The 17348-nt window shown below is 38.3% G+C and overlaps 3 protein-coding genes across 3 annotated transcripts; 2 read left to right on the top strand and 1 right to left on the bottom strand.

Annotated features, from left to right (window-relative positions):
• Positions 1-7580: 7580 nt before the first annotated feature.
• cav4a (caveolin 4a) lies at positions 7581-10035 on the top strand. The gene is made up of 3 exons (XM_072452446.1): positions 7581-7921; positions 8448-8635; positions 9630-10035. Exons 1-3 carry the CDS (start codon positions 7697-7699, stop codon positions 9778-9780), a joined length of 564 nt encoding a protein of 187 aa, XP_072308547.1. The 5' UTR covers positions 7581-7696; the 3' UTR covers positions 9781-10035.
• Positions 10036-10140: 105 nt separating this feature from the next.
• On the top strand, positions 10141-12019 carry LOC140365867 (caveolin-3-like). Its single transcript, XM_072452447.1, has 2 exons — positions 10141-10638; positions 11270-12019. Exons 1-2 carry the CDS (start codon positions 10510-10512, stop codon positions 11609-11611), a joined length of 471 nt encoding a protein of 156 aa, XP_072308548.1. The 5' UTR covers positions 10141-10509; the 3' UTR covers positions 11612-12019.
• Positions 12020-12125: 106 nt separating this feature from the next.
• On the bottom strand, positions 12126-16282 carry oxtrb (oxytocin receptor b). Its single transcript, XM_072452445.1, has 2 exons — positions 15278-16282; positions 12126-12768 (listed from the first exon to the last, which is right to left on the bottom strand). The coding sequence occupies exons 1-2, from the start codon at positions 16176-16178 to the stop codon at positions 12506-12508; spliced, it is 1164 nt and encodes a 387-aa protein (XP_072308546.1). The 5' UTR covers positions 16179-16282; the 3' UTR covers positions 12126-12505.
• Between the last annotated feature and the right edge of the window lie 1066 nt (positions 16283-17348).

The raw sequence follows: 17348 nt of genomic DNA, 5'->3' as shown, positions 1-17348 counted from the left end.
CATTTTCAATCTGCGGATCGAGAACTTTGATTTAGAGCTGGTCCCGTTAATCTAATTGTTAGTACTGTTTTATGTTTCCCCTGTAACTAATCTTCTTTGTTACCCTAACAGCCCACCCCACGGCTTCAAATTGCTGCTGTATATTATGGGTAAATTGAACCTTAAACTTCCATTTGGGTTTAAAGCGGGATCCTCTTTTTTAACAACAATGGCCTTCTCAACTCCGCTTTCAAACCAACTCTTCTCCCCCTAAGACTTTCCCCCTCACTGTCTTCAAAAGAGTTGTACCTGGTGGGCAGGTCTTATGCAGATACAAATCCGAGTTCTCAAACTACATCCGCAGATTGAAAATTACTCTTGGATGAGAGGAACAATGTCATTAATACATCAATTCTAAATACAATGTACACAAACGGCAAAAGCACAAGACAAAACATGTCTTGCCCAAGAACACAACAACAGTATACAATAGTCAAATAAATGTTGTCAACACTTAAATGCAACATCTGAGCGACACTATTGATACTTATGTGTTTTATATTAATTATCAGAAACAAAAAATTACATTTGTCTATGTTTTATTTTGTATTACAGACAGAATGAATGGTGAAGTAAAACTCACATAATGTATTGACACAAAGTATGGATTTTGAGCGGTCCTCACAGAGAACATTGCTAATTAAGGTGAAGGGCCTCCTGTATTCTTCCAAGACTATCACACTTATGTATGTGTGTGTGTGTGTGTGTATGTATGTGTGTGTGTGTGTGTGTGTGTGTGTTTCAAATACATCAAACAATAATAATTATCTCAATAATTCCCCGTTGAGCTGGCCTTAAGGGTCAGTTCACAACTTAGAATTTTTAACATCAAATTTCACATCTCCTCTGTTTGTGTGGCCTGAATAAAGTCACCCATCTAATGTAATATGTTCTAATCTTCTATATGTGCTTCAGGTGAGTTTCAAACCCTTGGTTATAATTTTCACTATCTTCAGGTAATCTGCGGGTCTCGTAAAATTTATTTTACTCCCCCCAGGCCCTTCCTGTAGTCTAACCCCTCTTGGCTCCGACCTGAGTCCTATAATGTTTAAGTCCTGTTATCACTGGTTTTCATAACTTCTATAGCGTCTAAATTTAGATGATATTGTCTTATTTAAATCTATTCAATTCTTGATTGAATCTCCACAATCGTTCAGGTATTTACTTTAGAATGTCAAATTCTTTCCCTGTTAATTTTAACTCTTCTCCTTATTACTCATCACGTCAACTCCCCCTGAGGTGTAACCTCTTGGTGTCCCTGTGATCCGTAAAGTTAACGGACATCTGCTCCATCCTGAGTCCTCCAGATTCTTTGCCAGTCAATAGCCCCTGTTATATCTGGCTATCTTTATGACTTGGTGTCCTGTTGCCTTTAGTTAATGACCCATTCATGTCTTTCCAAGGAGGACATCGGACGTCACTATTTAACTTATTCCCTCACTTACGTCTACATGCAATACAAGGTTTCCTCATGATAATACAAATAAATAAGTTACTGATATAACTTTTACTATCACTTTACTTACTACTCATTCTACTCCTATGTCCAAAAACATCAGTAGTCACTCATTTGCCCATATTATCACTTCCAGGCCTGTGCCTGCATTTGATCCTAAATATAAAAACCCTTCTGTCTTTTCGTCCTGTACTTTCATCTAGTCATGCATTATGGTTACATAATAAGTCCAAAAGATAATTTTGTCAAGTCCAAAAATAAAACAAAACAAAACGTAGGTTTGTTCTGTGCACTCAAAAAACACGATACCGTAAAAACACAACTTTTGTCTTCTATGTCGGGGACAGGAAATGTCCTGTCTGTGATCACATTCCCCCAAAATATTGGCCATTTATAAAAATCTGAATTCATCTTCATCTCTTATCAAGTTTAATACAATCTTTATAATTGATTGTTGTCAATCCAAACAAAACCCTTAAATTTGTTCTACAGAGCTCTCAAATACTAAAATTTAAAACCAGCTGGGTTTAATTCCTAATTTCATCAGTTCAGAGCGTCCTCTGAACTGCTTTCTTCCCTTTCTCCTGCCTTGTTGACCCCCCTTATCTCCCCCTCTCTGCCACGTCATCTGAGAACACCGGAAGTCTCCCTCCAAAATCCTCTTATGACTTTTCCTTTGTCTTTTTACAGTTTGGGGTGATAATTCTGGCATTATGTGGTCTCGGTCGTCTGAGAGAAATGCTACTTGCTTTACAGACACGGTCAATGTCAAGCTTCTAGAGAAAATTCCTTATTAGATTCCTCCGGACATAAACGTGGTGTTTAAGATTCACCCGTGACTGCAAATTTTAGATCTCTCAGAATAACGCCTTGTGACCCTTGTATGATTAATTGTGATTCACACTTGTTAGTTAATCACTTATTAATCCTCATTCACACATTCACACTTCTCTCTTACTTACTTCGCTCGTGCACAGCGCTTACATTCAAACATCTTTCCTCAGTAATATTAAACTGGGTATTTCCTCAGTAATACCTAAACTGCGTATTTCCTCAGTAATATGAAACTGGGTATTTCCTCAGTAATACCTAACTGCCTTGCTTTATGTGAGAAACTTATCTCGTCCATAAGCCTACAATATTTTTCCAGTAAATATCAAACTAATGCATAAAAACGTTTTATGGCTAACTCTTTTTCACACACAAAATTTTTGTCTGACCTTCTTTGTCGCCTGTGTTCTCCTGCTGCTTCGAAACGACGCGCTCTCCTCGCGGAGACTGAGGTGCGATGGGCGGCCACGGGAAAAGTGGACTTCTTTCAGCTGTGCACAGACTTCACCGATTCACCCGTCAAACTCCGCGAAGGGCTGCTTGTCGTCCGGCTCGATAGGACCAGAAAATGTCATGGAATCAGACATACACCGATGCTATTCCGTAACACATCGAGAACACAATTCAACCTAGAATATGAAACGACACAGAAACGTCAGACATTTGTGTGGCATGCATGGGAGAAAACGCGGGGACTGTGTCAGCCAGGCCGTTGTAAGGAGCCTGGCTGACCCTCCTGCGTCTCACCCCCGCGTCTCACCTCGTTTTTTCCCATGCTGGTTGGTTTTATTAAATATTCTGGAATAGGCGGGTCACATTTCTCATTGGTCAGCCTCACATCAAGGCACTTGGTATTTTTCCGTAGAGATAAAGCCTGCAAGGGGGGGTGCAACTCCCCCCCTGGGGCAACATTCTTTGGCCCATCTTTATGATACCTTCACAAACAAATGCAGTTTGTCAAACACCCGTTCTTCTCTTAGACTAATGATGCAGATAAAATATCACTATTATGCAGATAAAATACATCACAGAAATATAATCATATATTCACATTTTATCACAGTTTTATATTAATTATCAGAAACAAAAATTTACATTTGTCTATGTTTTATTTTGTATTACAGACAGAATGAATGGTGAAGTAAAACTCACATAATGTATTGACACAAAGTATGGATTTTGAGCGGTCCTCACAGAGAACATTGCTAATTAAGGTGAAGGGCCTCCTGTATTCTTCCAAGACTATCACACTTTTTATACATCCATATTGATCAAACAGTCCCTTTCTCTATTGGAAATTATCTTTGTTATTCTTTGTTATTCAGTGGCTAATAATGGTAAATGTACCTCTCTGCTAGCACTGGGTGCATGTTGTTTAATGAGACGACCACTCAAATCAAAGGACGTGCTTGTGCGACCGCTGTGGATGAAGAGAACAACAAGGCTTTTTTCCAGGAACAAGCCACTTAAAGCCCAGACTGGACTGAATTGTTTAGCATAATATCCAGATGCTAGTGCTACGTAGCCTGCAGCATCAGTTAGGTGAATTTAGTGTGATTTTGCGGCTAACCGTCTGACCTCTTGTTCTGTGCACATCTGGACTGACAGGTGCTGCCTGTGGAACATGACCCACATAAGCTTCACAAATTACATTTATGGCTTTCATCTTCCTATTGAAAGCAATGTTCTGGGTACTTTTCACCATTCAAAAGATTGGATATTCCCTTTTAAATTATTTATTGCTATGTCATCATTCTGAAATCCATAAGCAGACAGATGGTGTAAATATTATTGTTTTAGCTTAAATGTTCCAGAGTCTGGCATTAAACATATCTATCTACCAGATGTTTATTGCTCAAAAAATCTCTTTGAAAAATATTGCTGTGAGCTGCGTCACACAGATCTGACTTGTAACTTGACTTGGTGACGTCACCTGCTTGTTTGTTTGTTTGTTGAAAAGTCCAGAATAGATCAATAGCCGTTTGGTCACAGTTTCATCTCACCAAGTTCAGATGGTCATGACTGACAGGTGGATTAGCCAGTCAGGGGCAGGTATGGTCCGGTATCAAAACAAACACGGCTGCTTGCAAGGAACAAGAAAGGGAAAACATATCACGGAGCCTGACAAACCTGATTTTGCTCTAAATGAAGCTGACCAATGAAAACAGATAAACAAATAAATCCGGAAGAAAAGGAAAAAAACACAGATTAAACAAACAAACAAGCAAGCAAACAAACAAACAAACAAACAAACAAAGGATATCCAAATAAATGCCAATAAAACATTCAATACAACAATCAATAAAATGAACAAATACATAAAAACACACCATGAGATAAATGTATATAGTGTGTTTCCTGTTTCTGTGTTGACACGGTGAGATTGTAAAAATGTCCTGAGATCTCAAGCAGTGAACACCTAATCTGATGTTCAGCAAACATGATAAATAATCTGGCAAAATGTCAACTAGAGCCTTATACACAAACAAAAGGCAGTGCTGTTCTTGCATCCAATGATTGTACTTTAGAATATAATTGACATTGGTGAGTTCTGTGTCCTTCTTCTGTAATGAACCTTAAAGCTGAACGATAAACCGAGTTCAGAGGTTTTAACACTGTTGCTGTAGAATGCATATAATATCACCATAATCTAGAAATGAAAGAAATGTAGCCTGGATTAACTGTTTTCTACAATTAAGATGAAAACACTTATTTATTTCTAAAGAAAAATGACAATCTGGCTTTAAGATTGTTTGTTAGCTCTTGTATGTGTTTGTTGAAGGAGAGTTTATCATCGATCCAGATGGCAAAGTATTTCTAGTAGGGAAATTATTCAATCATATTACCATTAAGCGTAAGAATAGATCATATTTCTGTGTTACTTAAGTGTCTTTTGGAGAACAGCATAAATTCGGTTTTATTTGAATTCATTAACAATTTTAGATTAACAACATTTTGTTGGATGAATCACTTGTGCGCAGAAGGCTCCCTAGTTTGAGTTTGACCCGAGGCGTGAGGAAGAGGTGACCAGAGGTAAAAATGTCATATTGTGGACCATTTCCAAGAAGTAGATGGTGGACCACCACCAGAAACGTTACACACCACAGTGTGGATAGCACACATGCCATGTGGGCAGGCTGCAGCGCCGTGATTTCTGATCCAGCTCTGACAATTTCACGCTGCAAGGTCCTGGTAAATAAAGCCTACGAGCTAAAAATCCTTTACAGAAAATAAATAAATACATTTAAAATCTAATTCTGTGTAACTTGATACATGGACATTTCAGACAAAAACAGACTTTACTTTAATTGAAGTATTTTTAAAATCTTTAGTTACTCACTATCTCCATGACATCACTTGTTCTGCAGAGGACACAAACACAGTCCATATGTTCAGGTGAGAGGCCATTAGCGTAGCTCTGTCTCCTGAGCTATGTCAACAGTCTACACTGCCACAGCTCAAAATACTTATGCTTATATATAGCATTCTGAAGCTCTTTGTTGATCCTTGCGGTCTAATTAAACAACTCGGCAAATTAAACTGAAAAAAATTGTTGTATATAATTTTTGGTTCGGCCACATCTCCACGAAACCCCTGGATGAACATGTATAAATACTAGTACTAGTCCCTCTTTTGTTAAATAGAAACTTGACAGACAGAGACAAAGTGTGGGGTGATTCATCTAAAGAATAGAATATATGCCAGGGACCAGGGTAATTTTTTGATCTGTCAAGTAAACCTCGATTAATCAAACAATGTAAAGCTGAATGAAGTTAAAGTTAAACCATAATACAAATATCTGAGCTCTGGTCAATCGGAGCAGGTGATACTGTGTTGTTCTGTGTGTTAAATGTAATGAAGTATATTTAACTATGGCTCCAATTTTATTTAAGTAGAAGTACATACAATGTGTAGTTATAATAACGAAAAACTAAAATTGAAAAATACCCCCAAAGATCTACTCAACTACGGCATAATCATAAAATATCTCAATATCTCAATTCTAGTGTGATTATCGTTGCATATAGAGGCTACAACCACTTCATTACATACTATTACTATTGAGTTTAACTATCATGGAAATTCCGTGAATAAACCGGGCAAGGACAATAATGATGGCCACACAACACATTTTAAAACAGGTAGTAGACACAAAGTTGTCATAATTGAATGATAAGGTGATAGTCAGTTAACAGCAATGGTGCAGTGGTTAATGGGTCCAAAGGTTGAAGGAGAGAGGATGTTGTATTCAGAAGCAGGATGAGCACAGTTACAGGGGAATGTTCCTCACCGGGGGAACAAGCAGGTGTCTCGCTCTCTCAGATTTGAAATGCATTGTCAGCACATGTAGTGTTAAAGGCAATTAACAAACGGAATTACTGAAATACAATTGCAAGTATATGTTTAGCATGTAGAATTTACAACTTCAATCTAGTTGCTGTTTTATTCAAACTTGAAAGTATTTCTAAGCTTAGAGCTAAGAGTAGAGCGTGGCAATATGTTTTGGCGTCATCTGGTGTCAAACTTTGATATTGATGTTTATGCTGTTTACATTTCTACACTGCAGAAGCTCAGCAACATTTATTGAGCAGAGTAGTATGTAAATAAGCCTCTAACTTTGAATATGAAAACAAATTCTAAGAAAATAAATGCAAACAAACAACATACATAAATATACCTACATCAACCGAGTAAATATATAGTTGTTACTACTTTATAATAACTAAAACTATATTATAATGCATTTAATAGCATGTTTTAATTTAATCAGCCTCAATAAAGCATTACCTGATTCATAAAAAATACATTAAAAAAGTTCAAGAATGATTGAGGCTTAATAGCAACTTAATTCATGAGTTAGTTAGGAGTTTGTAATAAAGTAGTTGAATAATTCTTAGTAAACTATTTGTTCATGATGAATTAAGTCTTTGATCATGCTTTTTTTGAAGCATATAAGAGCGTAGTTATTCATAAGTTATACCAAATAGTCTTCTCCTTTTCTACAGGCACAAACTGCATGAATCTAAATCGGTCCTGAATACATTCCCAGTCAATCTGAATCCACGGGGCCATTTCCGTCCCAACTGTATTTATCACTCGTCTCCTGCGCACGGTTTGACTCGGGAAAATGATCTCCAGTTGACAGCCCATCTGCAAATACCAACTGGAGCTCTGTAACGTTCCCAAAATACACCCCGGGAATCACACACGCACACACGCGCGCGCACAAACACACGCACAAACACAGGCGCGCGCACAAACACACGCACAAACACAGGCGCGCTCACAGCCAGATAGCACCGGGGCTTCTTCAAAACCTTTGATTCTGGTCCATTGGCTGGGCTCGTTTCCTCTTCTCCGCGCGTGCTTATGGAGAACGTGAGAAAAGGGGAGGAATCGGAGGAGGTAGAGATCGACTTGGACTCCAGCGATGAGTTTGAGAACGGCGAGAATCCCGAGGTTTTGTGGCGGAAGGCGCCCCCTGCGTTCGAAGAGGAGGAGGACAGCATTCACACGTCGACGTTGGTGGAAATCAGTGACACTAAGCCATTGATTACTTCCAGAGACCCGAGAGGCATCAATGAATCCCTCAAGGTAGCCTACATCCTTTAATTTGTATTAGGAGTCGCAGAAAACAGACTAATAATCTGCTCATACACAGCATCTGGCATGTTTTTGGTCCCATAGTGGCTGAAGAGTGACAAATATATATATATATTTCTATTATTATATTCGCACACTCAATTAACTAGGGGACGAAATGCACCTTGATGTAAGCTGTAGTTTGGGACCACAAACGTAAAAAGTAATGTTCTGTACATATAAGATGGTGCTCAATACATACATGACATAAGATAAGATAAGATAACATAACATGCTGATTTTACGTTTTGGGGTAAATAGCTTTCTTCCTGGACCTATTCACATAAAATGACACTTGTACATCTTCTGTGTCAGACAAAATCATCACCCCTTGGCTGGTCAGAATTGAGGCCTGCTAAGAATACATGTTTTCCAATAAAAACACAATATAGATTCAAGGCAAACAGAATCTGAATCAGAAAAGGTTTATTATAAAATACATTGAGGGTGCACACGTGACTGTATTATGTTATCTTAGGTGACATTTGAGGACGTGATCGCTGAGCCGGTGTCCGTGCGCAGTGGGGACCGTGTGTGGCTCTGGAGCCACGCCCTGTTTGAAGTGTCCCGGGTGTGGATCTACAGGGCAGTGTCAGTGCTGCTGGCCATCCCTCTGTCTGTCATCACAGGACTGCTGTTTGCACTCCTCAGCTGCTTCCACGTCTGGTGAGCACTCAAGAGATATGTAGATGACTGGATTTACACAGAAAACTAAATATACACGTTTTAATTCATTTCAATTATAACAATAGAGGTTTGGTAACGTGCTGTTTATTTTTTCTTTAGAATATGGGTCCCATTAGCTGGAAGCTATGCAATTAGGTAGTCCATTGTAATATATATATATATATATATATATATATATATATATATATATATATATATATATATATATATATATATATATATATATATATTATAGTATTATATTTTTATATTATATTATATTTTTATATTATAACCATACGAATAATTAATATTAATAATCAATAAATTACATTATGTATGATATATGGTAGCCTTGCAAAGAATTGCATTAAAATATTTGATAAAAACAGGGATTTTAAGGGCCAGTGTAATTTGAGCAACAAAGGAAAAAAAAATCTGCTTTATTTTAAGCAACTTGTATTTTTTGCAAAAATGTTTGGTGATGCTGAAGACCACATTTCAGAACTAAGTAAAACAGAGTTAATTTTGTGACGGGAAAGGTAAATCATTAATAAAAACAGGAAACAAAAGAAGACTCAAACAGCTTCCTTTTGGAAGTCCATATTCTACTCTTTTGCTGTCAGAGTGCCACTGGTGACAAATAACAAAGCAGAGAGCTGTAATTTTCCATGACCTAAACCAGCTTCTTATTGGTATTGCTCAGCTTCTTGATACATCTTTCTTCATATTTTATTCTTGCGACTGCCATCTAAAAGTCCCTGTAAACTATCACAGTGACTTTGTGCCTTAGGCGGGGTTCACCCTGGACAGGGGCCAGCTCTTGGCAGGGTTAACGCAGAGACATAGACACAGAAAACCATTCACTTCGACATTTATTCACTAGAGTTGTCAATTTACCTAACCCTGTAAACTAAACGTGTCTTATTGCTTCAAATTTCAAATCAGAAGCATATATATTGTTGTGGTGTGAAGCTGTGTTTCTCTGTGTTAGGATGGTGGGCCCATGTATCCATTGCATCCTGATTGGCTCTCGTTGGCTGCAGAGTTTGTGGAGTATTGTGATGGAGGTCATAGTTCAACCCTTCTTCACCAGTGCAGGACGGTGCTGCGGAGGATTCAGCATTCACCTGGCTAAAGAATGACACTGAACATAAAGCCTTTGTATATTGTTAGACATTTAGGGCAATATGAATTTATTTTTTATTGAAAACAAATATTTGAAAAGCAAAAATTCAGGTATTCACTGCGCTGATGTTTAACATCTGTTAACATTTTTCTAATTTTTATGAGTGAAACGCTGATTATCTTAAATGCATTTTGTTGGATTATAATGTATTAAGGGTTAACTGTACATATCCAATATGTAATGTTCACTTGAAATGTACATTATAACAGATAATATAATATATTTGATTATTCTCAAATGACTGTTTGCCAAAGAAATGTCACTTTATTAACATGCATTAGACACACAGTGATCACACTTATAGAGTTACACAAAAATTGTGAGTAACAGTAAGTACATAGAGTAAGTAAGTTTAATAATAAAACAACCTTCTCTCGCTCTTTTGCCACACAAACATTTTACCCGTCTGTGAGTGACCACTGCCCCATTACAGAATGCACAGCCCGGATTTAAATATCTCCACAAATAGGACCATGGAGCGTGCACTTTCATTGAGCGGTGTGAAATGCAACACGAGCCTGCTTCCTGCTTTAAGAAATACTTGTCACAGCTGTACCAAAAGAATGGCCAATGGGCGTGAGTCTGTTTATGAGCTTCTGAAAAGAGATAACGTTGGGTTAGTGAAGGACAGTCAAGTCTTCTGTAACTGCCACTGCGTTTTCTGCGGAGCATTTTAGATTATTATATGGAAATAGAAATGGACAGCCCTGACTTGAACCACAACGAAGAGCAGAAATTCAGGAGGGACAGCCGCACCAAAGAGATCGACCTCATCAACAGGGATCCCAACCAAATTAACCAGGACGTAGTCAAGGTATTGCATTTTGTGACTATTGTGTAAAGGGAGATTTAAAAAAAAGAACATTTCTGAGTGTATCTGGTTCATTTTAAATTGTAACATGACATAGTTATTTAGACATTACATTTTGAGTTTGTTTTATCAGCACATGTATCTATGTTAAAAGCAATAATTTATCTTCAACAGGTCTTATTCATCAGATTTATGAGATTTCCAGTAGGGTTTATCTTGATGCTATACTCTTATAATTACATGCACAAAGAACTAGTTTGATTTAATTTAGATAAAGGTTAATTGTAAAAACAATAAAATGATCATTAACAATGTCTGTAGTCTGAACAATGTCACATTTTGTAAAATGTACAAATCAATCTTTTTTGGAATGTTCAGAAAACAATATATTTATGTCATTCCAACAGAAATGTGTTAAAGCAGGTCAATAAACATTTTCAATGAGGTTTAATTATCAGACAAATATGAAATGTCTGTAAAATTAATAGCAAAAGTGCAGATTTTTTTTAAACTACAAATGATATAATCAAATGTATCTCTTCAAAACAGCATTCAAGATATTATCTAAATGCGCATATATGTGTCCCACCTCTTTGTCAAATCATAATCATTGTGTTCCTCTCCCCTTCTCTAGGTGGAGTTTGAGGATGTGATTGCCGAGCCTCATGGCACTCACAGTTTGGATGGTGTGTGGAAGGCCAGCTACACCTCATTCACAGTGTCTAAATACTGGTGCTATCGCCTTCTCACGGCCGTCCTGGGCATCCCTCTGTCCCTGCTGTGGGGGTTCATGTTCGCCTGCCTGTCCTTCTGCCACATCTGGGCTGTGGTTCCCTGCATCAGGAGCTGCCTCATAGAGTTCCAGTGTATGGGGCAGATTTACTCACTGCTGGTGCACACGTTTTTCGATCCGCTCTTTGAAGCGCTGGGGAAGATATTCAGCAAAGTCAAAGTGGCTTTACACAAAGAGGTGTAAGGATTTTACTTATAGACATTACTTCTATTGACAAAGTATTGTAATAAGTCATGTTTTTAATTTAGGTTGTAATAACAATGTAATGTGTGTTGTAATCATGCTTTGCCCAAAAACTGTTGGTTTGAGGGCCAAAAAGGGGACACTATGAAAATATAACAATATTTAATGTAATTTTTAACTCGTGTGCTATCTAAATACTGTCTGAATTACATCACAAAGAAAAAACATGTACCAACATATTTTGTGTTATTAAAAGTATCAGTTGTGTCAAATAGTTTCAAACCACAAACATGTTTGTATCCCACATTATATGTATAAACACAAATATAATAACATACTAATAGATACAGTTTTCCACAATCTGTTTGTAGAGTACAGACATTGTACATGTCAATGTCAGGTGGTGACACATGGTGTATGTACACTAAATGTTCAGTAGGGGGAGCCCCTGCATTGGTTTGTTTACATTGTACAACTGCAAAGATGTACTGTATGGATATGTGAAATGATATGGAATTGAATTTAACTCCAAGCATTTCTGTGAGTTTGTGAGTTTTAATTTTGACCTATTATACCTCATATGTGCATATGAGAATCACAAACTTCGGTATAAGTCCATTTGTTTTTTTGTTTTTTTCATTTTATTATGGATCATTAATAGTCTGTTGTTGTGTGGAGTAAACACCAACAAAACAACGTTTGAAATTCTATTTTGGTTTGAAAAGAATGAATAAAATACACATCAAAACATTACAAGTAGCATGGATGGATCAAACGTGTTGAGCTCAAAAGAATGTGTTTACTTTTAAAAGCCAAGAGATCACACGAGTTTTATGTTTTCGTTGGAATTTAGTCTGTGCACCACAGTCAGAAATCTGCTACATAACCTGTCAGTCACTGGGTCTGTCCCCCGGTGCTGGAGGTGTGCGTCAAACTCCGCTGGCTGCACGCGTTCTTGATGGCGTGCGTGGACGAGCGACAATTCTGTCCGCACTTTCGGTCACAGCTGCACGTGGACACGGCCAGGTACCGACCACAGCAGCAGAAGAGGCACTGCGCCCCCTGGTGGAAGAGGTGCCCGGCGAAGAACATGTAGATCCAGGGGTTGCAGCAGCTGTTCAGACTGGCCAGTAACATAGAGATGATGAAAGCCATTTCTGAGGAAACATATGGGGGCAGTTAGGGACATGTTCCTGCCTCTATCACTATTTGGTTACATAGCCTCATATCATAAAAGAATCGTAAAAACACTAGCTTCAAACTCATGCTGACAGTCTTTAAGTGCATGTGGCAGGTTATCATGGTTTTCTAATCATTACTTGGTTTGGTGGGATGGTCCCTGTGGTAAACAATTACCATAGTTTTACGTCAGAGAAGTTGCAGTTTGAGAAGAGAAACGGAAAAATAAAAGCAGAAAATGACTAGTGCTGACTTCTAAAACAGAATCCCTCTGTGATGTCATCAATAACCATTCAAAATGGGATGGGACAATTTACACGCTGACAAATTTTAAACAAAGGCTCAACAAAATAAAGGTGTTATCAGGTGTAGAAAAATATTCAGTTGTAGTCATCTGGACATTATTTTTAGAAAACAGAGGGAGTAGCCCGGGGCATTCGAATGCAAATCAGGTACTCTGTGAGGAGGGTGCGAAAGTCAGTTCACAATAGGATTTTGATAGCGCATTACAGGGCTGATGACTGCAAACACCCTTTGTCAGGAGGTCCCGCTCGGTCGGCAGGGTCTACCCAGAGTATGATATACTGTATATCTGAATGAGCAGACTAGATCCACAGATTGAGAATGACTCTTGGATGAGAGTCAAAACATTTAGTTTTTCTAAAAACAGAGTCAAGATGACTACAACTGAGTCACTTTCTAGAATGGAACACCCCTGGGCAAATGAGGGATTACACCGACATGTTATAACATAACTATTGTGTATAAATAATTGCACCCTTGTTTGTAATATGGTTGCTATGTAACAGTTATGGGAAAAACTGTTGTATCTGCTGTTCATGTCCAACCAGGAAGTGACATTGTAAACATCACCAAAATTGTCAAATGTATAGTCAAACTGTGTGGTTTAATCATATGCACTTTAAACAAGATAACTAAACTCTACTCTTTGAAATAGGTAATATAGGTTAGATTACATATGATTAACAATTCGTAAGTGAATAAGTGCAGTCACCATTTCAGCCCAACAAATTCAGCTTTGATACAGCAGTTTGCAGGATAACTTCGCAGTTTATTTATTTAATTTAAAATGATCAAAATACACATCTTGCATATTGCCAAGACGTCCATCACGATCTATTGCTGTATTGATATTTCGAGTACGGCCTGGTTCAGCAAAGTAAACATGACCAATGCTGATTGGGTGAACAATAACATTTAAACATAATTTCCTTCATGAATATTATTATCCTTTGGTCATACACATGTTGTTCGTTTACAACATTCAAATTAGTCCAATATGGATTTACTTGTTTATTGTGCAGTAAATATAACCACGGATTATGGCAGTGGAAGTTCAAGGCTAGGATTATTCATCAAATCTTGGCTCACTGAACTATAATCTCTGCATTTGGTCATAATTAAAATGGGTTTTGCAATATTTAAGGGTTACTGCTCTTGGCCAATGGTTCAGTTTTCAATATAAATAGCATTTTTTTTTATAACCTCAAAAACAGAAAAATATTTTGGGATTGTAATTTGTGAGAGGTTGATAACCTGGCTTCTGTACAACTCTCTTCACATGAAATACCATAACTTTTGCCTGGCAAGACAAACAAATGGATCAAGCCCATCAATCAATTGAGACGACTGGTACAACTGAAAAGGCCAAATCATTAAATGTAAAATTGTACAATAAAGAAGCAATTATTCATTGAGAAGCACTTATATTGACAAAGCTCAGGTCATCCACTTGCTCTTGTCTATTGAATTCAATTTACAGACGAATAAATTAGACTAATGTTGCTAACGCCACATACATTTTATGCACACTGGCAGGGAAGATCTGCCAGTACGGCTGTCCATGGAAGATTCAATACAGATTAAATATTTCCAGTCATTGCTCTTTGGTTGATGTGGAAAGTGAACGATGTCCAAGTTCAACAGCAGAGAAGGTGAGATTTACTGCATATTGTCCTCTTTAAAACTGCTGGACTGTTCTATTATCTCATACATCATATTTTCTCAAGTGGTGAGTCAATGCTGTCAATGTTATAGGGCCTTAAAATGGCCTTCAACAAACATACAGGAAATATGAATAATATTTTATATTTTATGGCATGGCTTTCATTTTGTCAGAAAAGAGGTTAAGAGGTCTGAACGTTTCTTATAACACAGTTGACTCAGAGCTTAAATGTTAAGACAATATTAAAATTACCACAAACTTATCAGATGATCAGAAAAGGTGATGACAGGACTTGAAAGGGCAATTCCCAAAGGAAGATTGGTTACCGCAAATACTGAGTAAACTCTGTGGACACAAAGCTATAAACATATCATGACTTTCAACTGTTATTGATTACTAGGGCCAATCAAATAGATGGACAAATAGCCTATATTTATTGTCATTTTTGCAATTTCATCTGAGAGCTCATACAATATGTGGGCCACGTTGAAAAGGTATGACATTCCTGTTGGTAAACTGACCTTCTCTGGGAGCAGCCGGGTCCCAGGCAGACCACATCTGGACTGAGAAGAACGGGGTCCAGCACATGATGTACGCAAGCACCACCACAAAAGTCATCTTAACTGTGCGGATCTTGGCTTTGGATATGAGCCTGACGCTGCTCACGCGGGACAGGTGATGCGCAGCCCTCTGAGACAAACAGCGCTCCCGTCTAGTTTTCATGTTAAAATTCTGCCATATCTTAAAACAAATGAGTCCATAGCAGACAGTTAAAATAGCGACAGGAAGAATGTATATGCTAATTGTCATCCAGGTGATGTAGGCTTTGGCACCCCACGGCTGCACAAAATCTCCCCAACAGTCGTACACACCGTTACCCACGTCCCGCAACGAGAAGATGTAGATCTGAGGAGCGCTGAAAAGCAGACTGAGCATCCAGGACGCAGCGACGTACAGCCGGTCCTTTCTTCTGCGCACGGAGCGGAGCGGCTTACATATGGCCATGCACCTGTCCACGGACATCAGCACGAGCATGTACGTGGACGCGAACATGCCCACGACCTGGAGATACTTCACCAACCGGCACAGCAAATCCGGCCCATAGAAACGGAAGGTGATGTCCCAGATGAGCTGCGGAAGGACCTGGAACACGGCGACCACCAAGTCCGCGATGCTCAGGTGCTTGATGAAATAGTACATCCGGGACTGGCTGTGCTTGGATGTGCGGATCGCCCACAGGACGCACAGGTTCCCGGCGAGAGCCAGGAGCAAAACCAGGACTAAAACGGTGACTTCCACTTTGGCCACGTCTTCGTTGCGCTTTAGAGGGTTCACGGTGATGTTTCCCAAATGAGTGTTGTTTCTGTAGCTCAAATCTGCCCACGAGACGTTCCCATTCTGCTCGCGTAAAAACTCCTCCATCGTGCGTAAAAGCACCGCCTGCGCTCGGTTAGAAATCACATCACAAATGACTAGGTTTCAGCAACATATAGTCTAATATTCACTTTGAATGTACAAATACATTGAAATAGACTTATTTAAGGTCCTTTCCTAACCTACTCAATTGTGTTAAAAACTCTGCCCAGTTCTGTCTCTCTCCAGTTCAACCTCTGCATCTCTGAGCGGCTCTGGCGCTCTCTCTTTCCTCTCTCTCCACAATAGTTTGGGTTCTCTCCCATCTCAGCTGGAAATACATATTCCCCATTATGGTATTACTCTGATTCATCTAATCTGTTTGCACCATGATGCTTTAAAAAACAATTGCTCACTGCTCAGTTTAAAGGAAAGGGAATTTCTATTTGATATGACAGAAAATCCTACTTTGATCCAAGAATCCAAGGCCTCTTGTTTTCTCCCAAAGAGGAAAATGATGTTATCTTAAATTGAATTGAATTACATACAAAAACAGAGGTGCTCTCCAGCATAGGCTTTCAAAATCAGTTACAAATAATTAAAGGTGAAGTGAAGTCAGAAAATATGTTTAAGCTGGTGATGAAATGTCATGTCAACTCCATGTGCAACATTTGTGTGTCCAAACAGATACATGTGTGCCTTAAAAAATACACTTTTATATTCAAACTACAATGTAACACAGATAGACTTATGTGAGCTATTTCTTTATATGTTTTTAATTTCTTTATATTTTTTTATGTTTTAGCACTGGAACCCCTTCTATATACAATGCATTAGTCCAGTATTGTACCATCTTGTTCCTAATGAAAGTGTTCGCATCCATTTAGTTAAACGCCATGACTCCATTAATCTGTCCTGTTAAAGCAGAGAAGAATTAGGATTTTCATATCTCTATAGAAGATGCTGTGTGAAACAGGGGCCTCCAATCTTTGGCCGAACATAAATAAACCAAACGTATTTTGATGGAACAGCTAGAACAAAGCTGACATGGACAAAAAGACAAAATCCTCCGAAAGCGTGTCCATTACATTGTGAAGAGACTGTGGCTGCTCTGTGTGTAAAATGGTGCTGGCTCAAACTCCCGTGTTTTTTGTTTGTTTTCCAAATTTTCCACATTGATTATGTTTAACTTTTTAATATGGTGCATTACATGACTCCATTCTGGTTTCAGAATCAAAC

Source organism: Eucyclogobius newberryi, unplaced genomic scaffold, assembly GCF_026437365.1.
Source record: "Eucyclogobius newberryi isolate DKJ021-1_F unplaced genomic scaffold, fEucNew1.0.hap1 SCAF_19, whole genome shotgun sequence".
In the NCBI taxonomy this organism is placed as follows: domain Eukaryota; kingdom Metazoa; phylum Chordata; class Actinopteri; order Gobiiformes; family Gobiidae; genus Eucyclogobius; species Eucyclogobius newberryi.
Note: the sequence above shows the minus strand (reverse complement) of the source record. Positions and strands in the feature narration are given on the sequence as shown.

Excerpts from the sequence above, each read along its gene's own strand:
- cav4a (XM_072452446.1), top strand. The coding sequence starts at position 7,697 with ATGGAGAACGTGAGAAAAGGGGAGGAATCGGAGGAGGTAGAGATCGAC. Across the intron at positions 7,922-8,447 it reads GCATCAATGAATCCCTCAAG|GTGACATTTGAGGACGTGAT; the intron begins GTAGCCTACATC and ends ATGTTATCTTAG. Across the intron at positions 8,636-9,629 it reads CTCAGCTGCTTCCACGTCTG|GATGGTGGGCCCATGTATCC; the intron begins GTGAGCACTCAA and ends TCTCTGTGTTAG.
- LOC140365867 (XM_072452447.1), top strand. The coding sequence starts at position 10,510 with ATGGAAATAGAAATGGACAGCCCTGACTTGAACCACAACGAAGAGCAG. Across the intron at positions 10,639-11,269 it reads TTAACCAGGACGTAGTCAAG|GTGGAGTTTGAGGATGTGAT; the intron begins GTATTGCATTTT and ends CCCCTTCTCTAG.
- oxtrb (XM_072452445.1), bottom strand. The coding sequence starts at position 16,178 with ATGGAGGAGTTTTTACGCGAGCAGAATGGGAACGTCTCGTGGGCAGAT. Across the intron at positions 12,769-15,277 it reads CCCGGCTGCTCCCAGAGAAG|AAATGGCTTTCATCATCTCT; the intron begins GTCAGTTTACCA and ends ATGTTTCCTCAG.